Raw genomic sequence first — 26,118 nt, 5'->3', positions numbered from 1 at the left:
GTGAACATAAAAGAATACTACAACCAGCATTGAATTAAGAAAAATGTTAATACACATGTACTGAGATTCATATATCACACTAGGTTGTGGTTTGCTTAACAATGGTTTCCTGACTAAGAATGATTCAGATACTGAATTGTAAATAAACCCAATGGTTAGTCAGACAACATGCTAAGTCAAAACTTGTTTATCATATTAAGGTAAAGGTAAAGGTTCCCCTGCACATGCGTGCTAGTCGTTTCCAACTCTAGGGGCCGGTGCTCATCTCTGTTTCAAACTGAAGAGCCAGCGCTTGTCCGAGGACGTCTCTGTGGTCATGTGGCCGGCATGACTAGACACCAAAGGCGCACGGAACACTGTTACCTTCCCACCGCAGTGTTCCCTATTTTTCTACTTGGATTTTTACGTGCTTTCGAACTGCTAGGTTGGCAGAAGCTGGGACAAGTAACAGGCACTCACTCTGTTAAGCGGTACTCGGGATTCGACCCGCCAAACTGCCGACCTTCTGATCGACAAGCTCAGCGTCCTAACCCACTGAACTTATTATTATTAATTATTATTATTATTATTATATTATTATTATTATTATTATTATTATATTATTATTATTATATTATGGCTTACAAAATATTTATAGCTATACATAGATAAAAATATGCCTATATATCTGCTATAAATACTTAGGTTACTTATGGAAAGTTAAACAAATTATTTTTTAATTTAATAACTCTCAAACATAATTAAGACTGCAATTTGATTCTGAAACATGAACATGCTTACTTGCTGTAGCTGTCGAATTTCATCATTAAGTGCATCAACTCGTTTTTGGTCCTCTAAGCTAAGTTGAGATAACAGATCTGTTCCCAGTTCTGCTTTTAATGATTCTCGGGTTGATTCCATAGCATGTAAACTTGCCTCTAAACTTTGTAAACTGCGTTGCTAAAATGAGATTAAGCCAAGGGTAATTATTCATTCATGAAAGAAGCCTCCTGGTTCAATTAATTTTGTAGCTATTGATTTTTCTTCTATCACTTGCTTCTTCTTTTAAAACCACTTAGCATTAACCCTATTTTGTCTTTGAATTCTATTCTGTACCTTAGGCATAAATGTTTTTTCTGACTGCTGTCTCTTCTCTTTCAGCATCTTCATCTCTGACAAAATGCTGTCTCTGGAAGCCTTGAATTTTCTTTGCTGTGTTTCTATCTGCTGCATTTGATTCATCAGTTGATCAATTTCATTATTAATTCGTGCCATGTGCTAAGGATAAATTTTGTCCATTGTTAAGTGATGGATTACATATAACCCAATATGCTAAAATGGTTGTAAGTTTCATCATATCAATGCTTCTCATTTACATCATTGTAGGAGAATAAGTTATATGTTACAATAATAAAAAGGTAAAGGTAAAGGTTCCCCTCGCACATGCGTGCTAGTCATTTCCAACTCTCGGGGCCGGTGCTCATCTCTGTTTCAAAGCCAAAGACGTCTGTCCAAGGACGTCTCCGTGGTCATGTGGCTGGCATGACTAGACGCAAAAGGCGCACGGAACGCTGTTACCTTCCCACCTTAGTGGTCCCTATTTTTCTACTTGCATTTTATTTGCTTTCGAACTGCTAGGTTGGCAGAAGCTGGGACGAGTAACAGGCGCTCACTCTGCTACGCGGCACTCAGGATTCGACTCACCAAACTGCCGACCTTCTGATCGACAAGCTCAGTGTCCTAACCCACTGAGCCACCGCGTCCCTTTATGTTACAATAAAAATAAAAAACAACTAATTTGCTTAAAATGATAGATGAGCAATCATATCACCTATTTCACTTAATAAATAGTCTGCAATTAGTTGGTTAACAGAATTGTTAGGATTCTGGTTAGCAGAGAACAATTCCAATATACAATAAATTAAAATAGAAAATCATTATCACCACTACCAACTAAATAGTCTGCAATTAGTTGGTTAACAGAATTGTTAGGATTCTGGTTAGCAGAGAACAATTCCAATATACAATAAATTAAAATAGAAAATCATTATCACCACTACCAACTAATTATCTAGCTATGATGACCAACCAAACATAACTAAAGTCTGAAAGTCTGTTGGAATACCAGTAACTTTTTCCCAGAAAGCAAGAAGGCCTGAAGATGCTTACACTTTCAGAACTAAAAGTGTAGTTTTGGGCAAGGGGCGATTATCACAGAAATGTAACAACACTGGCCCTGACCTTTTTAAAAAGCCATACTTTCCAGTGGAAAGAATGCATAATTTATAAAAGCCAGAATTCTTCTCTTTTGGAAAGGGGAATGAGTTCTAGTCAACATTCAAAATTAATTTGTAAGACTAGTAAATAGAAAAAATGAATTCATAAACTATAGGGAATGTTACTCTTAAAGAAGTGCTTTGAAATATACATGCACAGAACACATATGAACATAGAGCACTTAGGAGACATGGGCAGTATAGAAATTTAATAAAATAAAATAAAAAATATCTTTTAGGGAGTTAAAACATGCTTATCTTTTTTTAGTTTATGGAAACATAAAGTCTTCCTCCTAGGAGAAGCCTGAAAAAAGTCGTATCTGGTTTAGTGAGTCAAAATTGTATGTGTTCATACAATCCTAGTGAAATGAAGAACTGGCACCTCCAGCCTGACATTCTCTTCCAGGCCAAGTAACCTTAACAGATCCTCAGCTCAGCAACAGAATATCCCCCTTTGAATTTCCAGACAGTGGTTGTGAGGTACACGTGTTCCCATACATCCAAGTATACCAGTAACACTAAAGATGTTTTCATCATATTCAAGTCAATTACTCATTTACATATAGCACATCTCACAGCAGTATTTTACAGACAAGCAAGCAGGTAATATATGAAGGATATTTTCAATATTTCTGCGCAGATTTTCATTGAGTTTTGCTTCAAGTTCTCCAAGTTCCTCTTCTGCTTTCCTAACATCTTTTTGGAGTTCAAGTCGAGACTTTCTTGTATCATAATAGCCTCCAGTTAAAGCCCCTCTGTGACTGACTTGATCACCTACAACAAAAATGTTCTGTTGAATAAAAAATATTTTAAAACTGGACTGCACATGAAACAATTCACCTGACAGAACACAAATGTGATGAGTTACACGCATAAGATGAATCCAGGAAAATACACTGCTACTTCTATGTGGCAAGGACAACAGGTTACCAGAATTTACTTTCAGCAAATTCTAATTGTTATTTCATGGGAACTGAGAACTGCAGTTTATGCAGTCAATTCTTAAACAAGCCAGCCTCAAGATAGTTGAATCAGTAATTACCATATAAGGAATATTGAAATATTATTGAAACTTTTCTAAGCACACAAAAGAAATTATGACATTAGCAAACACAAAGCTCACTTATTCTAAGCTTCTCTTCACTCATGATTTAATCTGAAATGCTGGCACATTTAATAGATTTAATATTGTATTGGCCAGATCAAAGCAAGCTGAAATATGTTATTTACATAATAAATCGAACTGTAACCAACCATACCTTCCAAAGTAATACAATCCATAGTAAAAGCTCTAGCCAACTGTGTAGATACTTCCATGCTTCGACAAATAAGTGTCTTTCCAAAAACGTGTTTAAAGGCTTTATCGAATCTTGGATTGTACCTCAGTTTACTGATCATTGGAATAGCATCCTGAAAATAATAATCAAACCAAACAACTGAAAAATTTGCAAAACCAGGAGAATTTATTTTAGATTTAACAGATGCAGATTAAATACACTATGTGATCTAACCCAGAACTACAAGCAATAAAAAGCATTGAAATGCAAAATACTGTTAATACTGATTATGAGAAATATCAAAGGAAAATATGAGTTTAGACTATTCAGGATCACAACATACAGATAGAGGCAACCAAGAGCAAACAGCTTATATTTTATTCATTCTATTTATTTGTAGCTACCTTAATACGAAGATATTGTGGTCATATAACTCAACTAGTAGTAAATTATTTATAGCCAAACCAACTTACATTTGTTTCAGGATATGCAGTATCTCTAACATCCAGTTTGTTCAGAGGAAGAAAAGTCACCTCCCCTGGTAGATTCATTTTATTGAACTCCATCAGTATTTTAGTACTAACCTCATCAGAATCTACAATGTGATAAAACAACCTGTAATAAAAAGAAAATGAAGGTTTACTGTAATTAATACAACACAGTATGTCCCATTCCCTATATCCAAGATAACCATAAAAAGATGAATAAACTATCAGTCAAATGTATGTAATCATAGTTTATAACTGAGTCAGGCAATTTTTGTTGTTTCTCTTAACTGCTTGCTAAGCAGCTTGGTTTTGTATTGTTTCTTACAGTAAAGCCATCAATGTTACAACCAGGCGGTTTATCAACTGCCCGCTTGCAAGCCCAAAACCGATTAAGGCTGAGAGAAAGGAACTAGCCCAAAGTTTCTATACCTAAGGGAGGACTAGAATTAGAATCTCCCCTCTTAATCCATCATCTTAATCATTATAGCACACTGTCTAAAATGTTGATAGCAAGTACTGTTGGAATTCTCTTCAAAATATTTGAAGCCTACAATTGCCTCAAAAAATCATTTACCATTTTAAGTGCAACACAAAAACAGTTACAAAAAAGTAACTAGTGATAACTATACCTATTTCCTGCAGTAACTTCAACACAGGTGTAGAAGGCAGGTTCACATTCAAAGTTATTCATTACAATTCCATGATAGCCATTCAAAACATGTTGATTAATGCCTTTACGACGAAAATGCTCCAGAACCTTGTTTATGCTATCAATGCCATTTAGAATAGCCTGTTTATAATAAAATAGAATTCATTGTAAATCCTGTATTCTGTCGAAATTGTCTTAAATCCAAGGTCATTAACACTTTTCACAAGAACCCTTCCCAACATAGCAGAGAACAGTCTTCAGAACTGCTATTATTTTATATGTATTTTATACAATTATGTGTAGTGTTTTTTCTGCGCATTATAAGATACAGTAAATTAATCACACACACACACATAAATAAGTTTGTAAAGCTATTACTATGTGAATACATATAGACTTAAGTAAATGTTTGGTGTATGGTGCTATTTTATATGGAAATCAAATTCTGATAAACCATGATTATAATTTTATTTCATCAAAGTTTTTAGTCTTTACTATTCTTTTTTACTTTCAAGACTCCTATCATTCTACTATGCCCCATATTAAGAAGCCTAAAGTATAAGAACTGCACTATTTACAATAGAAGTCTTTCAGCAAAACACCAATAATTACAATCATTATCTACCTTTCCTGTTGCTGCTCTAAGAAGTTGTTGTTTCTTCTCCAAATCCTCTCTCTTTGCAGCAAGAGCTTGTTGTTCTGCATTCTCCTCTCTCCACAAATAACTGAAAAATATTTTTATAGATAGCTTTAAAAGGAGACAATATAATTTTTATTAATGTGTTATGAGGCATTTCAAAGTAGAATACCTACATTGTGTGCACAATTATTATGCAAGTTGTATTTTAGAGGTTTTTCTTATTGGAACAACTGCAGTGCTCTCGGTCAATCCAAAAATGTTAATAAACCTCAAGCCTGAATATTTAAGAAAGTAAAAGTGAGGTTTTGGCTTTCATAGGAAAATATCTGTGCAAACTTATTGGACAACTATTAGTGTACAGAATTATTATGCAACTAAATGAGAAACAAAAAACTGCCTATCTCACTTGTTCATTTGCATCTGTTAAAGTGAGAATAAACAAACTCAAAATGTACAAATAAACATTTCTGACATTTAAAAAAAAAATCAGTGACCAATACAGCCACCCTTCTTTTCAATAACAGTCATAAGCCATTCATGGGGTCTGTCAGTTTCTTGATCTGTTGAAGATCAAAGTTTTGTGCAGCAGTAACCATAATACTCCCATTTTTCAGAAGTATACTGTTTTCCTTCACTGTAAATAGGGTATAGGTCAGGTGAGGAAGGTGGCCATGTCATTATTCGTTCATCTTTAAGGATTTTAGTGGCTAGTCATGCAGCGGAGTATTTTGATGCATGCGATGGAGCATTGTCCTGCATACAAAAATATGGGTCTTCTTGAAAGATGTACTTTTTCCTGCACCACTGCTTAAAGAGTCTTCTAAAAACTGGCAGTAGGTTTGGGAGTTGATTTTGAGTTCATCTTCAATCCGAAAAGGTCCAACTAGCTCATCTTTAACAATACTAGCCCATACCAGAACCCCACCTCCACCATCCTGGCATCTGAGTCGAAGTGGAGCTCTTGCCCATTGCTGATCCAGCCATGGGCCCATCCATCTGGTCCGTCAAGAGTCACTTTTCATCTCATAATTCCATAAAACCTTTGAGAAATCTGTCTTCAGATATTTCTTGGCCCAGTCTTGCTGTTTCAACTTATGTGTCTTGTTCAGTGGTAGTTGGGTTTCGGTGTTCCTTACCTTGGGCATGTCTCTGAGCACTGAAATCTTGTACTGGGCACTCCAGGTAGGTTGCTGTTCTGGAATATGATATCACTGGAGAATAATGGGTTCCTGGTAGCTTCACATATGATTTTTTCCCCAATCTTTGACAGTTAATGTGCATATTTTTTTCTCAACATGTTTCCTGTGACCCTGTTGACTATTTGCAACAAAACATTTTGATGGTTCTGTGATCATGCCCCAATATCTTAGCAATTTCAAGAGTGCTGCATCCCTCTTAAAGACTTTTTACAATTTTTGACTTTTCAGAGTCGGTTAAATCTCTTTTTTGGCTCATTTTGCCCAAGGAAAAGAAGCTACCTAATAATTATGCACACCTTGATATAGCGCAGGGATCTTCAAACTTGGCCCTTTTATGATTTGTGGACTTTATCTCCCAAAATTCCTCAGCCAGGCATGCTGGCTGAGGAATTCTGGGAGTTGAAGTCCACAAGTCATAAAAGGGCCAAGTTTGAAGACCCCTGATATAGGGTGTTGATCTCCTTAGAGTATCAAGACACTGCAATATTTGAGAACCCATAAATTAGTCTGCAATAAAGTAGCACTATTGAAGATCTAATGTGAAATTTTATTTCCTTCCACCAGTAGAATAATAAAACAAGTATTATTTTTGGTTTTTGAGTAGAATGCTGAGGGACACATTCAATGGGCAATGCAAGGATTATAATTAAATGATTAATGCAATTGTTTTCCACCCACTTAATTATAATTTAAAGCAATCCGGCTGGTGGCCCCCAGGGGGAGGGCATTCTCAGTGGGTGCGCCAGCCCTCTGGAACACCTTACCAACAGAAATCCGGATGGCCCCTGACCTCCGTACCTTCCGTCGCGACTTAAAAACTTTCCTGTTTCAGCAGGCTGGCCTGGCATGATAGCGTTAATTGGGGTCCCAGTTTGTGTTCATTAGTGTTTCTTATTATCTTTATTGTTCAATCTGTATACCTTCCTTCCTCTGTACACCGCCCCGAGTCCCTCGGGAGAAGGGCGGTTTATAAAAACTAATAAATAAATAAATAAATAAATAAATCCAAGGATTTGGGTAAGAAGTCTCTATCATGAGTGTCAAACTTGATCACATCACGTAACGTATTGTTGCATATCACGACATTTTTTGCCTTTGAAGAGCTGGGGTGGGTGTGGCCTGTATCTGACACATCTGGCCCACGGGCCGCCAGTTTGACACCCCTGGTCTAGATCAGGGCTTTTCAACCTTTTCACCCATTGTACCACTTTTAGGATATGGCAACATCTGAGTACCACCAGCAAGGTGTCAAAAACTTGACAACCAAAAAAAAAAAAAGACAAGTGATGAAATACAGGTAGTCCTCGACTTACAACAGTTCGCTTAGTGACTGTTCAAAGTTACAATGGCACTAAAAAAGTGCCTGCCAGGCGGTGCTCTTCCTCTTGTCTGAGGTTTTCATTGTTGTATTTCTGCTGAGAATTGGTAGCAAGGGTGGGGTGGGGATGTTTGGTTTTTATTCACCCCCTCCCCCATCTGCTGGGTGGTTGCAGCAGGTTTTGGTCACTTCACATGACCCTGGGACACTGTGACCATCATAAATATGAATCAGTTGCCAAGCATCTGAATGTAAATCACAAGACCCTGGAGATGCTGCAACATTCCAGCTGATCGGTGCTTCTCCTGGGCTCAGCAGAAGCGCCGGGATCAGCGCCGAGCTCCAGCTGGAGCCTGGCGCTGATCTTGGCGCTTCCACAGCCCTGCAGCTCCAGCCATCTCTCACTCAGGCTTGTGCGGTGCTACAACTGGTTCAGCTCATTCCCCTCCCCCACTACTTTTCTAGGATGGTCACGTACCACCTGCCAGGTGCCAATGTACCACAGGTGGTATCCGTACCACTGGTTGAAAAGCCCTGGTCTAGATGCTCAAGCTAAGCACCCTGGTCTAAGATGACATCTTTATAAGAATACATTTTAAAAATAGGGAAATTTACATGTATTCTTACAAGCATAAATAAGAATGTAAAGACTCAATAAATTACTAACTTTCTTTCACTCTGTAGCTCATCTTTTTTGTTTTTCACTTCATAATATTTTCTGTCCAGTTCTTCAACACGAGCTTTCACTTCATTGAGATCTTGGTCCAATTTCTAAAGTACATAAGTGTTTTAAATATATGTCACAATTTTTGCTAACTTTAACACTATTAAGCAACATCAACTTTACAAACAAGTTTGGAATTCAATGATTTTTTTCAGCATTTAGATAAACAATGTAAACAAACAAGCAATTTAGATTGGTTTTTAGTGTAGCTGAATGCAAATAATTAATACAAGATAACACACTCATTTATTAAATGCTGCTGCAGCTGAAGTGAAAAGAAATGGACCATGCTGTCAATATTGTAGCCTACCACCTGATATATGTTAAAAATGGTCCTGTGAGTAAAGGTACAATTATCATCTTTACCATAGAAAACAAAAAAGAATTCAAAGGTGGACTGAATACAAATATCTATAAATGATCACAAATGAGATCTGATCTATACTCTGTAAATAGAAGTATCAGGTTATGTGGTTGAAACCATACCATTCATTACGTTTAACTATTCAATTTTATCAAATTAATATATAGCTTTTTTCAAGATTAATAATGCTAAGATGTATCTTTTTTATTAAAAATGAGTCTGTAAAATGAACATATTTAACGCTAACATGATTAATTGGCCAAAAAATGTTATTTAACACTGAAATTATCAAAAATGTATACGGGCGTGTCAAATAAATTTTGGAAATGCAATCAATGCGAAGGCGCTTTTTATCATCTTTGGTGGACATATAAGAAAGCTAAGAAATACTAGGATCAGATGTGTATTTTGGTTCAGAGTTCTTAAAATAAATGTACAATTGAAACCAGAGGCTTTCTTTTTAGGCTTGATAGATGAATAGATTGAAAGAAAATGTGGGATTTTGTTTCCTTATATGACAACAGCAGCGAGACTTTCGTATGAACACAGGTGGAAAGACTTACAAATTCCTGCATTGAAAGGTAGTGACGTTGATAGAATTGGCTTGAGATGGCAAAACTGACCACACTGATTAAAGACTTTTGCTTGAAATTGAAAGAAATAAAACTGTAATTTTGGGACATGACAATTAGAACCGTTTATGATGATAAAAATATTGTGTGTTAATATGGATTTTAGAGTAAGAGATTAATGTATTTTGTATTTGTATCTGTACTGAAAAAAAATTCTTCTATTTTTTTACCTTTTTTTTTCTTCTGCACTCCTAATTTTGCTTTTCTTGAGCTTTTCTTTTTCTAATTCATATTTGCTGTTTCAATAACAATTTCAACAAAAAATAAAATTTAAAGGATTGTTTTTTTTCTTTGTTTTTAAAAAGAATAATTGTATCCATGAAGCATTTGCAGAATAATGCTCACCAAAGGGGAAGCATTTCTCCTCCAACTTACTACACTACAGTTATCAGGGATATATTCAAAACATTCGGTTTCAAGTGGTTTGCTACCAAACTGAAATATCTCACAAACTTTATCTCACAAACAGGCTTTATCTCACAAACAGGAACGAATCATTTTCACAAGCAATCCAACTACTAGCATGAGATTTACTGAAGAAAATAAGGCAACCCAGTAAAGACTTTCAGCAACTTCAGTGATTTAAGAACAAGCTATGTATATATATGTTTAATAGTATTTGTATGTGTGTTTGTACGTAAATACAGGGTTTAGTCTTGAGTCACTATAGTTTTGCATTCCTCTTTCTTATTAATGGATTACTGAACAAGCTGAGATGTAGTATGTGTGATGAACTTTTCTTTCATAAAAAGAATCTCTGAATGATGTGTAAACTAGGACTTATGAGCATCCTTGCTTAACATTGTTTGTGAACTAGGAAGGTACAGTTTACATATTATTGTTTACAAGGAAGGTAAAGTTTACATATTATATCTAGAAGTGTAGTTTCCAAGAATAGCTCACCCATCATTTTATATAAAGGAAATGCAGGAATTAGGCTAAATTATGTGCATCAACGAGCTCAAATACTTACACTATACTGTTCCAGGTTCTTCTCTTTGTTAGCCTCGGTATCTTCCAAATCCTTATGTATAGCTGCAATCTGTCTTTTCTTGTCATTGATAGCTTGATCTAAGGACCTGAGTTCTTTCTTAATCCATTTATCTCTTTCTTCTTTAGAGGTAAATTGACTTCCTCGACCTTGCTTTGCATAAAGATCAGTTCTCTCCTGGGTAGCCTGGGCTAGTCTATTCAAAGGTAATTAAAATTAAGAGTTTTAATAGAATTATCATAGCCAAAATATATTCAAATTTAACAATGCTGTCATTATATGAATTCATTTTCTTAAAACTACATGACTGCTTCAGAAAAATAAATGTACCATAACTAGTTTTTGTTTAATTCTATAATTTACATTTATTCTTATCATTTCCTGCACATATAAATTACAGAAGACCTAATGTAATAAGGACATAAAATAGGATAGGGAACTTGTACTGACTAAAATTTACATTTTGGTGTTTTGTTTTGCATTTTCTGCCTTCTAGATAAAGGATAAATTGTTAAGAGTCATGATATAGAAAAAACAGAGCTATATTCCAAAGTGAGCATGGCTATGGAAAAATTAACACCCATATCTATCAAAAAAAGAAAAAAGGGACAACTTCCAAAACAAAGTACGGTAGCAGGAAAAATGGTATTTGCCTTGATTTTGAAATAACAGTTATAATCTAACAATTTTTTCAAACCCTGCAGGTCACAAACACTGGGTATGGAGCTGTTACTAAATGTTTTTTTCAGAATATTAGCTATTTCACACCTGGCAATTCCTCGTTCTTCTTTTTCTTTTACACTGTTGAACTTGGGTTCCGTTTCTGCCAGTTCTTTCTGCTTTTCTTCAATTTTTTCAAGAAGTTTCTGTCTCTCCTTCAGTAGTCTTTTCTGAAAATAAAGATAACACAATAGTCAGAAGTATGTAAAGCCATTTTTGTATTACAATAAAAATAAGTTTTAATAACCTAAAAATGTAATAGAAAGATGTTTAGAAACTTCCTGCTTTCGATGCATAAATGATCAAAGTAACATCAATACAATCCTGATAATAGAGCTGTCAGCTCTGTCATTTACTGTCATTTTCAGTAAATGATTTATAACTTAGTGATAGCTGTAATCCTCAGGCAAGCTTTTCCAGAAGAACATGAAAAGATGAATGCTACATAAAATTTACTCCAGTTCATATTCTTTTGATGAAAAGCAGAAATAAAGAAAAAAGACAAGAAAGTTCTTTCACTATGGACTCTTACCCGTTGTTCACTATTTCCAGCGAGTTCATCTTGCAAATCTTTTGCTTTAAGCTCTAACTTGGTCCTTTGTTTTATCTGTTCTTGTCGCTCAGCACTGAGTTGCTCCTTCTCTTCTTTCATAGCTGAAATCTTTGTTTTCAGTTCACGGACTTGTCTTTCAATTTCCTACATACAAACATGGTATTAATAAATACTAAGCAAAAGAAATATAGCAATTATCAATATCTACATAACAAGATTTAACCACAGAGATTCATATGGGAACTAATTTTTGGAAGTTTATCGCTGATATTATCATTACATGCACCGCAGCATATAAATGAAAATACGAAATTCTATTTGTCGTATAGAGAATCCATTTATTCATTCTTGCTGTATTCCACCGCAATCTCAGTCCACAGTTTCAGATGTCTGGGTAGCTTCATATTGCATAAAATATTTTACCTTTCTTACAGTTGGAAATATATTAAGTTATATTTATTTTTACCTCCATTTTATCTCGAGCATCCTGTTGTGCATCTCTTAATTGCCTTGATTTTTCTCCATTTGTTTCTCGTTTTGCTGAAAGCTGAAAACATTCAGCAATTAACATTTGGTATACTACTGGTAATGTAATAATACTATATGCAATAATACTGCATAAAGCATAGCTATAAAACTAGAGTTTTTATGGGGGAAAAAAGGAAAATAGCTATTTATTTTTAACACACAACTAAAACAGTGACTTACTTCATCAAGTTTAGCTCTGGTTTCATTTAGTTCCTGATTATAAATGGTATATTCCAATGCTCTCCTCATTTTATCCCATTTTTGATATTGTGCTAATTCTTCCTTCTCCTCTTCCAGAGTATGTAATCGCTCTTCAATATACTTCAACAGCTCATTTATTTTCTCCCTTTTCCCTTCTTTAAAAGTCATTCAGAAACAAATTAAACAAAAAAGAGCATTGTTAGTAAATATTAGTAAATGTGTGCCTTTTAATACTTCCTGGGAACATCAATTGACATGGAATGCAACCAAACTGAATCCTTTTAAGGGCAATATGAATACTTTATTCAAATTGTGAACAACCTGTATTCATATTTTGTTCTCAATGTTTTACTGAGTGGCAGTGTCACATTTTAATAGATTTACCTACGTATGGAAAAATAATCTAAATATATCTTAAATATATTTATGAACAAAAACATTCTCCCCAAGATAAGCATTTATTTAATGACAGTTTCCATTAGAAAGTTTGTCACACTGCCAATGCACTGTCTGGGAGACTAGCTGCAGTTTATAGATAGTTCTCGACTCACGACCAGAGTTGGGATTGGAACTACCATGGCTAAGCAATGTAGTTGTTACGTGAATCACACCCAACCATATTTTTGTGTGGTCATTACCATGATTAAGAGATTCACGCAAATCTGACTTCCCCCATTGACTTTGCTTATTATAAGCCCTCTGGAAAGGTCACCAATGGAAAAAGGTGACCTCCAGATGCTGCAATCATCGCAAATACAGGCCGATTGCCAAGCACCTGGATTTTGAACAGATTACATAAGTGACTTTGTTCAGTGTTATCGTAAATGTTAATGAAAATTAAATGAATGGTTGCAAGTCGAGTACTACCTGCAGTTCATGTAAGTCTAGGCTGAACAATTAACACCACTGCTTTACAATATATATATAAATCCAGCAGTTTAACTGTCATTTTTCCATGTAAGAGCAATGAATATGTATATGAATACAAAGACAATAATTATCAGATGTTACAAATATCACTGTTTTAAATCCTGTTAAATGAAGTCCCCAAATTAGTAAAATTAAAATGTGTGAAATACCAATAAAATGAAATATTATGGAAACTCGGATATAAATTATGTTACCTGTCTCCTTCATCAAGGAAATACTCTCTTCTTTACGTTCATCATATACTCTAGTTCCAGCTACTTCTCTGAGCAATTTTAGCCTCTGAGAATCAGGAGCTGTGGCCATCTGATTGATCTAGGAACAACATTTTCTTTTACTGTTTTTGTTTATATGTAGAAAGCAAACAGGTAATGCACTAGTGACTAATATGAAATATCAATATGTGATTTTATAATTCTTATAATTATCTCCAAATTAGTCATGCTGCTCCAACTAGTGAAAATGTGAATATGACATCTGGAAGACATTCCCCCCTCAGTCTTTCCCATTTTAAAAATGTATTAGCCTGCATTCTTAAATATGTTTACTGTGTTGCTTGCTGCAACTAGTGTGTTATCAAGCTATTCCAGACAAAATGTAGCTGTCACTTAATAATGATCAGTGCAAGTGTTATCATCAATACTTTTATTATCGCTAATAAAAATTATTACAACCAATTCATGTACTATAAAATGATTTGATTATTCTGAAAATGTTAATGGATTGATTGATATTTTCATGGAAGATAAACCTGATCTGCACAATTGTTCTTATTTTAAATTGTTACTCTTATAATGCCATAATGTAATAATATAAGGTTGAAACTACAAAGGAAAAATACATTGTATTTGAAGCACATTAATAAACAAACGGAAAACAAATTTTGAATGGTTCAGATTAAGGAGAAATATAAATGAAAATTAGTCAATTAAAGAAGCAGTTTGCAACCTTTCTCAATCTACGGACTGGTGGTGGCGGGGGAGGGGGGAAAGAGGGAATGATTTTGCCTGTGCAACCTAATCCTGTGTGTGCATAAATGAAGCTTCTTGCTCTTGCCCACCGCTTGTGTGACCTGGTACCAACCCGTAGCCCGAGGGCTGGGGACCCCTGAATTACAGTATACCGTAATTAGAATTCCTGCTTCAGTTTTAGTGGAAACTTTACTTTGAAGGTTATGAACTTTTCTTTTTGCAAAATAGTTACTAGCTATTGTCATACCTTTCCTTGCTTGACAATATAATAGGGATTGCTGCGAGAAAATCCAGCACTTTCAAGGAGGTTCATGACATCATTTTTCCTAGAAGTAAATTTTAAGCCAATTGTATTAACATTGTACACAAAAGTGGCATAAAAGTATTTAAATAACCAATATCCTTCTATTAATTCATTAAAATATTTTTGCTTAATATTTATTTTGAAATGGCACTATTTGTTTTTTTCCAGTATTACCAATTCAATTTTTTAAATGAAATTTAAATCAAACCTTATATTCAGTTCCTAACTCAGAACTATAGTAGGGGAATGAGTAGCCATAACACATTAATAATCAAATGGAAAACAATAACTGGAGTGTGAGTCCTTTTTTCTCTACCCTTTTGTTCTCGTTGATTCCAATAGGAACAGAAGTAATGCATCTCCAATGATAAGATTCTCACCACCACTGCTCTAGATACAGTATTTCAAAGCTTTTCCAACCCAGCCCAAAATATTTGTTTATATATTTATATTTTCTTTTTTATTAAAGAAGAAACAATAGTAGTCAGTTTTTCTAAATAGCTATATACTGAGCCAGCAGGGATCCCTTTCTATCTGCAGAGATATTTCTATATCATAAATATAGAACTCATTTTAAAGCCTTGGTAGTTACAATAGCCAATTTAAATCCAAATGTCTTAAAATATTTTAGTTATACAAGTAGAAGATGGAGCTTGATAAATTAAGGGATTTGCAATGAATATAAATATGAGCTGTGGTTGTGCAGTGGTTAGAATACAGTATTGTGACTTCTGGTTCGTGTGCACGGCGCTTCCGGACGCGCAGGAACAGTCCGCCTCCTGCCGTCCGTTTCTTTCTTTTTTGGAGGACCCTGAAAAGGGTCAAAAATCTCCCTGGAGGGGCGATTACCGAGAGGAGGCCTTCCCTGCGATCGCAGAAGGGTGGCAGCGCTCCGCTTGAATCCGGGACAATCTCCTTTGGCCCGAAGAAGAGGAGACCGGCCATAAACATGGCCGATCACTAAGCCGCTCCCTGCCGAAAGCCAAAAGCACTATCCAGCACTAAGAAGCAATTTGGAAAATCTGGGTGAGCCTTTACCTTTCCTATTCCCTTAACCATCTTTCTGTGGGACTTTCCTGAAAATTTCTTTCCCCATTTTTTGGAAAAAAAAACCCAGCGAATATCTACTCTGGGAACAAATCTTAAAGCTTTAAAAAGAAATTTAATTAATTCAGCAAAGAATTTAAGAAATTTCATCTGTATTTACTAAAAAGCTCCTATGTTTTGCTCAGAATCCACTATCCTATTTTCTCTCTAAGCTGTGAATTAAGGAAAAAATATATTAATTTGGAAAAAAAAGAAAGTTTTTATATTGCATTTTATATGTTATTGATGACATCTTGCGGCGAAACTTGGTACAGCAAGTAAATTTCTTTTTTCTGTTGTGAGAGCTGACTGAATAACAGAGCTGTCCTTGACATTATTCTTAAAGATAAGTGTGGGAACACCTGGCACTGAAAACAACTCTTTCAGAAGTGGATAATCCTTGATTCTTATTAAAATAGCCTCCATGGAAGATTTAGCTGCAAACAATAAAGAAATGGATGAATATATCCCACCACTTGACTATAAACTGATACTGGACACAATTTTGGCAAGGACAGAGCAAATTAAAGCCAAACTGCAAGAAAAATCTGACAACTCTAAGCCACCAAATCAAATTCTGACTTTAAATGAGGAAAAGATAACCCAAATAGAAGAAGTGGAAACTAACACTAAAATAGGAGATTTCAAAGAACAACAAAAGCAACCTACAGAAAACCTTAAAGTCCAAACTTTAATGGCAACTACAAAACTTACAACTCAAAAAGCAACAGCACCTAAAGAAAAGCAATACTATGAGTGAAAACGCTAAAGGCCTTCAAATACACTATATTGAGAATTCAACTAATCAAATGACAACCATAACACCAGCTACTACTTTCTACCTAACCCAGATGGAATTGGAAGAACAAAGACTTGACTGATCTAATGACAACTATATTACATCAATCATCAAAAACTGAACTATCAAAGCAAAACTACAATGGCTACAAAGGGGACATTTTCCTTGCAAAATTGACATTTGGATATGTTCCCTGGATTCAAATAAGGGGTATAGGAAGAAAGGAAGATACATTTGAGAATTTAAAGATGCCAAGAGGGAAGCCTGATTGGCACAAAAGAAAGGCTTGTTTCTTTTTTGGAATTCCTAAAGATAAGAATATAAAAATACCTTTCAATGGATTAAGGGGAAACTCTAAAAAATATAACTGATTCTACATTTAGCTTTTAGATCTGTAAGGGAAAACAAAAGTAAGCTCTTAGAATATAATTCTGAACTATATTATAGAATTTGAAATGATATATCAACATATAGTATTTTAACAATTGATGTACTGTTAGGATGACTTATAGAATATATTAGTTGTTACTTTTGAACTATATTATAGAATCTAAAATTTTATATAAAAGATAGTATTTTAATAATTGTTGAACTGTTAAGGTAAAAAATATACTCCTAATAATTGATGATTTGTTAAGATGAAAACTAGACTTTAATGGAAAAACATAAGAATGCTTTGTAATGAACAATGTAAGTTTTGTAGACAAGAAAATTATTCTTTATTGAAATAGGGAATTGTGGGTTACCCAAAAATTAAGCTTTCTTTTGTATACTATAAGCTATTCTAGAATATTCTATTGCAATTAGAAACAGGATATTGATATGTATTAGTGAAAATATATTACAAATTTTGTTAATTGACTAGGTTACAACTAGAAGTGTATTAACTTGACTATTTTGACTACGTGATAACTAAGGTAATCAGAGAGGGAATCCCTGTTGATGTAACCTGAACTATTTACAACTTGTTATTTGTTATTTTGACTACCCAACCACCATATTGCTTCACAAATACAGTGGGACAAAAAAGTATTTAGTCAGCCACCAATTGTGCAAGTTCTCCCACTTAAAAAGATGAGGGAGACCTGTAATTTTCATCATAGGTATACCTCAACTATGAGAGACAAAATGGAGGGAAAGAATCCAGGAAAACACATTGTAGGATTTCTAATGAATTAAATCGTACATTCCTCGGTAAAATAAGTATTTGGTCACCTACAAACAAGCAAGATTTCTGGCTCTCACAGACCTGTAACTTCTTCTTTAAGAGGCTCCTGTCCTCCACTCGTTACCTGTATGAATGGCACCTGGTTGAACTTGTTATCAGTATAAAAGACACCAGTCCACAACCTCAAACAGTCACACTCCAAACTCCACTATGGCCAAGACCAAAGAGCTGTCGAAGGACACCAGAAACAAAATTGTAGACCTGCACCATGCAATAGGCAAGCAGCTTGGTGTGAAGAAATCAGCCGTGGGAGCAATTATTAGAAAATGGAAGACATACAAGACCACTGATAATCTCCCTTGTTCTGGGGCTCCACACAAGATCTCACCCTGTGGGGTCAAAATGATCACAAGAACGGTGAGCAAAAATCCCACAACCACAGGGGGGGACCTAGTGAATGACCTGCAGAGAGCTGGGACCAAAGTAACAAAGGCTACCATCAGTAACACACTACACCGCCAGGGACTCAAATCCTGCAGTGCCAGACGTGTCCCCTTGCTTAAGCCAGTACATGTCCGGGCCCATCTGAAGTTTGCTAGAGAGCATTTGGATGATCCAGAACAGGATTGGGAGAATGTCATATGGTCAGATGAAACCAAAGTAGAACTTTTTGGTAAAAACTCAACTTGTCGTGTTTGAAGGAGAAAGAATGCTGAGTTGCATCCAAAGAACACCATACCTACTGTGAAGCATGGGGGTAGAAACATCATGCTTTGGGGCTGTTTTTCTGCAAAGGGACCAGGACGACTGATACGTGTAAAGGAAAGAATGAATGGGGCCATGTAACGTGAGATTTTGAGTGAAAACCTCCTTCCATCAGCAAGGGCATTGAAGATGAAACATGGCTGGGTCTTTCAGCAAACACACCGCCCGGGCAACGAAGGAGTGCCTTCGTAAGAAGCATTTCAAGATCCTGGAGTGGCCTAGCCAGTCTCCAGATCTCAATCCCATTGAAAACCTTTGGAGGGAGTTGAAGGTCCGTGTTGCCCAGCGACAGCCCCAAAACACTGCTCTAGAGGAGATCTGCATGGAGGAATGGGCCAAAATACTAGCAACAGTCTGTGTAAACCTTGTGAAGACTTACAGAAAATGTTTGACCTCTGTCATTGCCAACAAAGGGTATATAACAAAGTATTGAGATGAACCTTTGTTATTGGCCAAATATTTATTTTCCACCATAATTTGCAAATAAATTTGTTAGAAATCCTACAATGTGATTTCCTGGATTCTTTCCCCCCATTTTGTCTCTCATAGTTGAGGTATACCTATGATGAAAATTACAGGCCTCTCTCCTCTTTTTAAGTGGGAGAACTTGCAAAATTGGTGGCTGACTAAATACTTTTTTGTCCCACTGTACATGTACAGTTGCAAGAAAAAGTATGTGAACCCTTGGGATTACGTGGAGTTTTGCATGAATTGGCCATAAAATGCGCTCTAAACATCATGTAAGTCACAATAGAAAAACACAGTCTGCTTAAAATAATACTACACAAACATTACCTGTTGTCATGTATTAATTGAACATAACATGTAAACATTCAAAGTGCAGGGTGCAGGAAAAAGTATGTGAACCCCTAGCCTAATGACCTCTCCAAGAGCTAATTGGAGCCAGGAGTGAGCCAACTTTGACTCCAATCAGTGTGATGATATTGGATGCGTTGCTGACAGCTGTCCTGCCCTTTAAAAACACACACCTGTTTTGGGTTTACTGGTCTCAAGAAGCACTGTCTGATGTGAACAATGCCTCGCAGAAAAGAGCTCTCAGAAGACCTATGATCAAGAATTGTTGACTTGCATGAAGCTGGAAAGGGTTACAAAAGTATCTCCAAAAGACTTGATGTTCATGTTTCCACGGTAAGACAGACTGTCTACAAATGGAGAAAGTTTAGCACTGTTGCTACTCTCCCTAGGCGTGGTCGTCCTGTAAAAATGACTGCAAGAGCACAGCGCATAATGCTTAACGAAGTAAAGAAGAATCCTAGAGTGTCAGCTGAAGACCTACAGAAATCTCTGGCACATGCTAACATTTTTGTTGACACATCTACAATAAGGAAAACATTAAACAAGAATGGAGTACATGGCAGGACACCACGGAGGAAGCCATTGCTGTCCAAAAAAAATATTGCAGCACGTTTGAAGTTTGCAAAAGAGCACCTGGATGTTCCACAGCACTACTGGCAAAATATACTGTGGACAGATGAAACCAAAATTGAGTTGTTTGGGAAAAACACACAACACTATGTGTGGAGAAAAAAAGGCACAGTACACGAACATCAAAACCTCATCCCCACTGTGAAACATGGAGGGAGCATCATGGTTTGAGGCTGCTTTGCTACCTCAGGGCCTGGACGGATTGTTGTCATTGATGGGAAAATGAATTCCGGAGTTTATCAGGACATTTTGCAGGAAAACGTACGACCATCTGTCCGCCAACTGGAGCTCCGCAGAGGATGGGTGATGCAACAGGACAATGACCCAAAGCACACAAGTAATTCAACAAAACAATGGCTTCAACAGAACAGAATACGCCTTCTGGAGTGGCCTAGTCAGAGTCCTGACCTCAACCCAATTGAAATGCTGTGGCATGACCTTAAGAGAGCGATTCACACCAGACATCCCAAGAATATTGCTACACTGAAACAGTTTTGTGAAGAGGAGTGGTCCAAAATTACTCCAGATCGTTGTGCAGGTTTGATCTGCAACTACAGGAAACGTTTGGTTGAGGTTATTGCTGCCAAAGGAGGGTCAACCAGTTATTAAGTCCAAAGGTTCACATACTTTTTCCACCCTGCACTGTGAATGTTTCCATCTTATGTTCAATTAAAACATGTCAACAGCTAATGTTTGTGTAGTGTTATTTTAAACAGACTGTTTTTCTATTGTTGTGACTTACATGACGTTTAGAGCGCATTTTATGGCCAATTCATGCAAAACTCCACGTAATCCCAAAGGGTTCACATACTTTTTCTTGCAACTGTATATGTAAACATTAAAAAATCAATAAAACTTGTATATATAAAAAAGAATACAGTATTGCAGGCTAATTCTGCTGACTGCTAGCAGTTCGATTCTCACCAGCTCAAGGTTGACTCAGCCTTCCATCCTTCCAAGGTCAGTAAAATGAGAACCCAGATTGTTAGGGGCAATATGCTGACTTTGTAAACTGCTTACAGAGTGCTGTAAAGCACTGTGAAGAGGTATATAAGTCTAACTGCTATGGCTATAAATATAACAAATGAAAATATTCAAAATAGTTACCTTGTGTACTAATTTAAAATTTCATATAGAAACATTTCATGCAGAAATCAAATTGCTTTCATCAAATAAAACAGCCACTTACGTTACCATTTTCTTGTCTAAGAAATATTGGTCTTTTTTAGCTCCAATGACTCTGCGAAGAGATACCTCTTCCTTATCAATCTTAAAATAAGATAAAGTGCAAACATTAATTTCCTGAATATAATTTTTGATCAAGTTATTTATATTATCCCTTTAATTTAAATAAAAAACCAAGGACTTTAAAAATTAAAATATTTAACTTACCGGTAATCTGTTGTCTGAGTTATCAAAAATAATTTCCACAAACGCAGAGATAACCCGAGGTCCTGTGCCTTCCTAAAAAAAATATTTCAGTTATCCAAGTTTTAAAATATTTTACACAATGTTTTGGTACCCTATTCTTCAAAGTTTATGTAGGTATAAACTCTATTCTTCCCAGAAAATCTAAATATTTATTTTGTAATAGAAGGCTTAATACAACCAAATCACTAAAATATTGTACTTGTTTTCCTTCAATAAATTAGTATAAATATTAGGCTAATTAAAAATAATTACACTATATAATTTTAAAATATTTTCTGATATCAGTCCCAATTTAGCAGTATTTTAGGGGGGAAGTGTCTATTTCTGCTAATAAGACTATGTTTTGAAAAGTCTAAATACTAGGGAATCGACAAGTGGGTTAAAAAAATAAATCAATTGATTGATGAAAATAGTGAAAGAAAAGAAGGGGAAAAGTAAAAAAAGAAGGGATGTGATTAGAAAAGTATGTAAGAAATTACATGGAAAGATTTATGTGGAGGAGAGAGGAATGGCAGGACCCTAGTATCATTTGGCTCCAAACCTCAACAGATTTCTCCAGAAATAATGTAGCCTTTGGTTCCTTTTCCTTCCTCATCTAATTCCATAATTCATCTCAATAGTCAGGACAAAGCAAAATAAATTCCACAAGTATTTTTTCAATTCTGATTGAAAGAGAACTAGGGAATAATTCAATTTATTAAGGATTTTAAAATCATAGGAATTCACTGGAGTTTATACTGCAATATATATGTAGTTTCAATACATATAATTGAAACAAACTGTTTTAGTAATTATCAGTCAACATCTTGCTTACATGCAACAAAGCCAGCCTTTGTTCAGGACGAAGATGACTGAATTCATCACTGAGAACAAACTGAATTGCTGTAATAAAGAAATACATGATTTAATTTGTATGATATATTTTAATACTGAATTTCTTAAACATTTATTTTATAAAGTATTATATAGGTGCTACAGATTATGTAAAAGTACTTAGCCTTTATATAGTTGTATTCATACTACAAAACTATGATTTGTCCAAGATATTTTACTGCTTGAAAGAAAATACAAATGTATATGGCTGTCATGCACAATATTATCTGCGTATTTTTAATATAAATTGGATTATTTAATGCAAATTTGGAAGCTTATTCTTACCATAGAAAAAATTGCTTTTTCCGGAACCATTTCTGCCCACTAAAAAGAAACAATAAAAATTATATAAATGTTGATGTCACTTCATTATAGGAGTATTTTAAACTGGAGTCAGAAATAGATTTATTTATAGTTTTGCGTAAAATTACATCTATGAAAATAGAATTGAAAAACAGAATTACCATCTGTCCACCCACATTTAAAATTAACCAGACACTTTGATTTATTTTATAATACTTTTAAACCACCTTCTACTATGTGCACATTCTCCAAGTTTTATTTATCCTATCTGTATCACAGTCTGACACACTTATATTCCTCCATTCAGAATATTTCATTATGTAACAACCCTGGAAAACAAGCTGCTAAAAGGGGAAAAGTGATTCCCATAAGGTTTATTTATTTATTTATCCCATAAGGAAGAGTGAGGAAGATTCTCAGGGATCACTCACACCCTTTACTCACACTCTTTACTCTCCTACCATCCGGTAGGAGATATAGGAATATAGCCAGCCGTACCAACAAGCTGAAAAATAGCTTTTATCCGTGGGCTATTAGGCTTTTAAATGAGACATAATCTTATGCAGAATTGACTTGGGAGGCCGGTGTGTGGTGTAGTTGGTTCACATGGTGTGGTAGGATGGTTTGTTGTCACTGTGTGTTGGGGGGAGAGAGCGGGGGGGGGGGGGGAGGCTCAGCTAATCTCAATGTACACATGTTGTACTTTGACAATAAAGGTTTATTATTATTATTAGCAATATAGCATTTGAGTTGTGATTTTTCCAAACTAATCCTCTGGCACAGGAGCCTCAGGTACTTCATGTCTTAACCATACATTTTGAATGAAATAGAAAATATAATCTATAGAAAGATTAAAGAATTCCATTTTTCTTTTAATACAGGTAGTCCTCAACTTACAACCGCAATTGAGCCCAACATTTTTGTTGCTAAGTGATACCTTTAAGTGAGTTCTGCCCCACTTTACAACTTTTCTTGCCACAGTTAAGTGAATCATTGCATTTGTTAAGTTAGTAACATGGCTATTAAGTGAATCTGGCTTCCCCATTGACTGTGCTTATCAGAAGGTCGCAAACAGCAATCACATGAACCCAGGACACTGCAATTATCATAAATATGTCAGTTGCCAAATCAGTGGTTGTGTGAAAAACAGTTAAGTCACTTCTTTTAATGCTATTGTAACTTCAAATGGTAACTAAACAAATTCTTTAAAGTTGAAGATTACTTGTAGTGGCTGCATAATTACTTATTTTTATTTATTCCATTTAGACACCATCCAACTCCAAACGTATAGTGGGGTGGCTCAGTTTAAGAACAAAATGTTGCACAACATTTGAGGTTTTAGTATTCAAAAAATATTCAGAAATGTTCAGTAATATTTGCATTAAATTATATTTAATATTTATCCATTGTAGTAGAGAACTTACCAATGACATTATGTTTTGAACTGAAGGGATCTACTATAGTTTGATCTCTATAACTTCTAAATCCCTGGATAATTACCTGAAATAAGCAGTTATTTTTTTTAAAAAAAGTAAATGAACAGATCAAATCATATAACTTGCAGATTTTAAACTAAAATATTCCAACATAATTAATCTACATTCATTCAGTACATATTCATTGTTGTTGTACCTTTTGTTTTACCAGAAATCAATATTCCATATTGCAACATACAATCTAGGTAATATTTGTTGAAGATCACCTAAGTTCTTAGTGAATAATAAACGTTTGAATAGAAAACAACATATGCGTTCACATATGCAAAAAGTTCTCTGCTTATAGCATCACAAAATTCTTTATTCATTACATAATTAAACAATCTAGGGTCATCACGCATTATTATCTGTGCTATGCCCTCTACCAAGTCTACATTGCACCACATATATGAAACATTTTTTTTTAAAAAAAGGCAATAATTTTCATTCCTGGGTTTTTAGATGGCCTGTCATCTTTCTATATTCTCTTATCTTTTTCCTACCAACTCACTCATCTAACAAGCATTTTACCCCAAAACAAATTAATTCCAGAATATTGCAATTTTCCTAAAACTCATCTCTAGTTCTTCTATTATCATCACAAACTGGAGCATAACATGCAATATTATTAGTCCTTCTTGCAAGGAAATCATCTAGGTGACAAAACAAGGCAACATTTCCTTTAGTTCAAATTCATTTATTTCATACTCTCTGTTCTTTTACATTCCAAGTTGCCAGATGGGCCTGCAGACCTTCACGGCCTATCAACTACAACCCTTAATCTACACATTAATCTAGAGCAGTGTTTTTCAACCTTAACAACTTTAAGATGTGAGGACTTCAACTCCCAGAATTCCCCAGCCAGCCATGCTAGGAATTCTGGGAGTTGTCAAGACTGGAGAAACGCTGATCTAGCGACTTCACTGTTGTCTGCACCCAGTCATTTGGAAACACATGTGCTGTATTGACAGTTCCTCAGGATGCAGCAACACACGTGAAACCACCTATGTACAATCTATGTACAATGCACTGGGGCTTAGGGGGGGAGGGGGCAAAGACACGTCCCAAACCATCCATCCGAATTCATTTTCTTCATCTTCTGCCTCACGAGCAGTCACATTTCTCCTGCAATCTTTGCAACTCTCCTTTGCCATTTCTTCAGATCGGCCCACAAACCCCCCTTTTATTTCTTCCCGACCCACTAATTTTACGTCAGCTAAGACCGCCTCCCCCTTCTTGTCCTAACCACCATCGCGCCAAGGAAGACAGCAGCCCGTGAGGGATTCAGCCCTAGGGCAGGGGTCGGCAACCTCGGCTCTTTTATGACTCGTGGACTTCAACTCCCAGAATTCCTGAGCCAGCTGGCTCAGGAATTCTGGGAGTTGAAGTCCACGAGTCATAAAAGAGCCGAGGTTGCCGACCCCTGCCCTAGGCTCTTCCCCCTCCCACCAACGAAGGGCCTGAAGATGGGCCGCCCTTCTTCTGGCCTGCCCCTGAAAAGCCTTCCAAAGCAAAAACTAGCCCGAGGCCACCGAGAAGCCTCCACAGCAACGATACGGGCCTGCGTTTCCTCTCTGCTCCTGCTGGAGCCCAGACCCAACAAGCACTGTCCTCTTCCCTCACGCCCCCAACCCAAGCACCCCTCTCCCCAAGTAGTCCTCTCATCAAACTCTTCATTTCCATTTCCCATGGGAAATAAGCTGCCACCCACAAATTCTACGCCCATTGCGGAGTACCTGCTTAATGTACATCGCGGCAGCTCCCCTTTCCACCGCTAAGCGCCCACCCGCTCAAGCCGCGCACAAAATGGCCGCACATCTCCCCCCCCGCCCGTCCTTTTTGGAACGAACCATTTGACCAAAGAAAAGGGGGGGTGTCCAAGGAAAGGGCCTTAGGAAGGGGGAGCGGGAAATGTCACTTCTTCACACTGTATGGAGATGTCACTTATACCAACAGTTCTGGCCTAACAGTCAGAACTCGTGGTAGACTCCGTGTTAAAATAACTGTCGCTTATATGCCCTGTCGGAATTT

At 36.0% G+C, this 26,118-nt stretch overlaps 1 protein-coding gene across 1 annotated transcript in view; it reads right to left on the bottom strand.

The window, feature by feature from the left end:
• Positions 1–25,899, bottom strand: part of SMC3 (structural maintenance of chromosomes 3) — a 39,788-nt gene extending 13,889 nt beyond the window's left edge. The window contains exons 1-21 of the mRNA XM_083363767.1: positions 25,824–25,899; positions 24,037–24,112; positions 22,595–22,633; positions 22,251–22,318; positions 21,398–21,469; positions 21,195–21,274; positions 14,685–14,763; positions 13,664–13,781; positions 12,519–12,694; positions 12,277–12,357; positions 11,790–11,954; positions 11,306–11,427; positions 10,520–10,733; positions 8,494–8,597; positions 5,295–5,394; positions 4,650–4,810; positions 4,006–4,147; positions 3,515–3,665; positions 2,877–3,029; positions 1,096–1,247; positions 781–939 (exon numbers count right to left, since the gene is read on the bottom strand). Of these exons, the coding sequence (XP_083219893.1) occupies positions 781–939; positions 1,096–1,247; positions 2,877–3,029; positions 3,515–3,665; positions 4,006–4,147; positions 4,650–4,810; positions 5,295–5,394; positions 8,494–8,597; positions 10,520–10,733; positions 11,306–11,427; positions 11,790–11,954; positions 12,277–12,357; positions 12,519–12,694; positions 13,664–13,781; positions 14,685–14,763; positions 21,195–21,274; positions 21,398–21,469; positions 22,251–22,318; positions 22,595–22,633; positions 24,037–24,112; positions 25,824–25,838 (2,427 nt within the window). The 5' untranslated portion in view covers positions 25,839–25,899. The remainder of the gene's footprint in view (positions 1–780; positions 940–1,095; positions 1,248–2,876; positions 3,030–3,514; positions 3,666–4,005; positions 4,148–4,649; positions 4,811–5,294; positions 5,395–8,493; positions 8,598–10,519; positions 10,734–11,305; positions 11,428–11,789; positions 11,955–12,276; positions 12,358–12,518; positions 12,695–13,663; positions 13,782–14,684; positions 14,764–21,194; positions 21,275–21,397; positions 21,470–22,250; positions 22,319–22,594; positions 22,634–24,036; positions 24,113–25,823) is intronic.
• Between the last annotated feature and the right edge of the window lie 219 nt (positions 25,900–26,118).

The sequence above is a fragment of the Vipera ursinii genome (genome assembly GCF_947247035.1).
Source record: "Vipera ursinii genome assembly, chromosome: 5".
Classification (NCBI taxonomy): domain Eukaryota; kingdom Metazoa; phylum Chordata; class Lepidosauria; order Squamata; family Viperidae; genus Vipera; species Vipera ursinii.
This window is presented reverse-complemented; position numbering and strand designations above follow the sequence as displayed.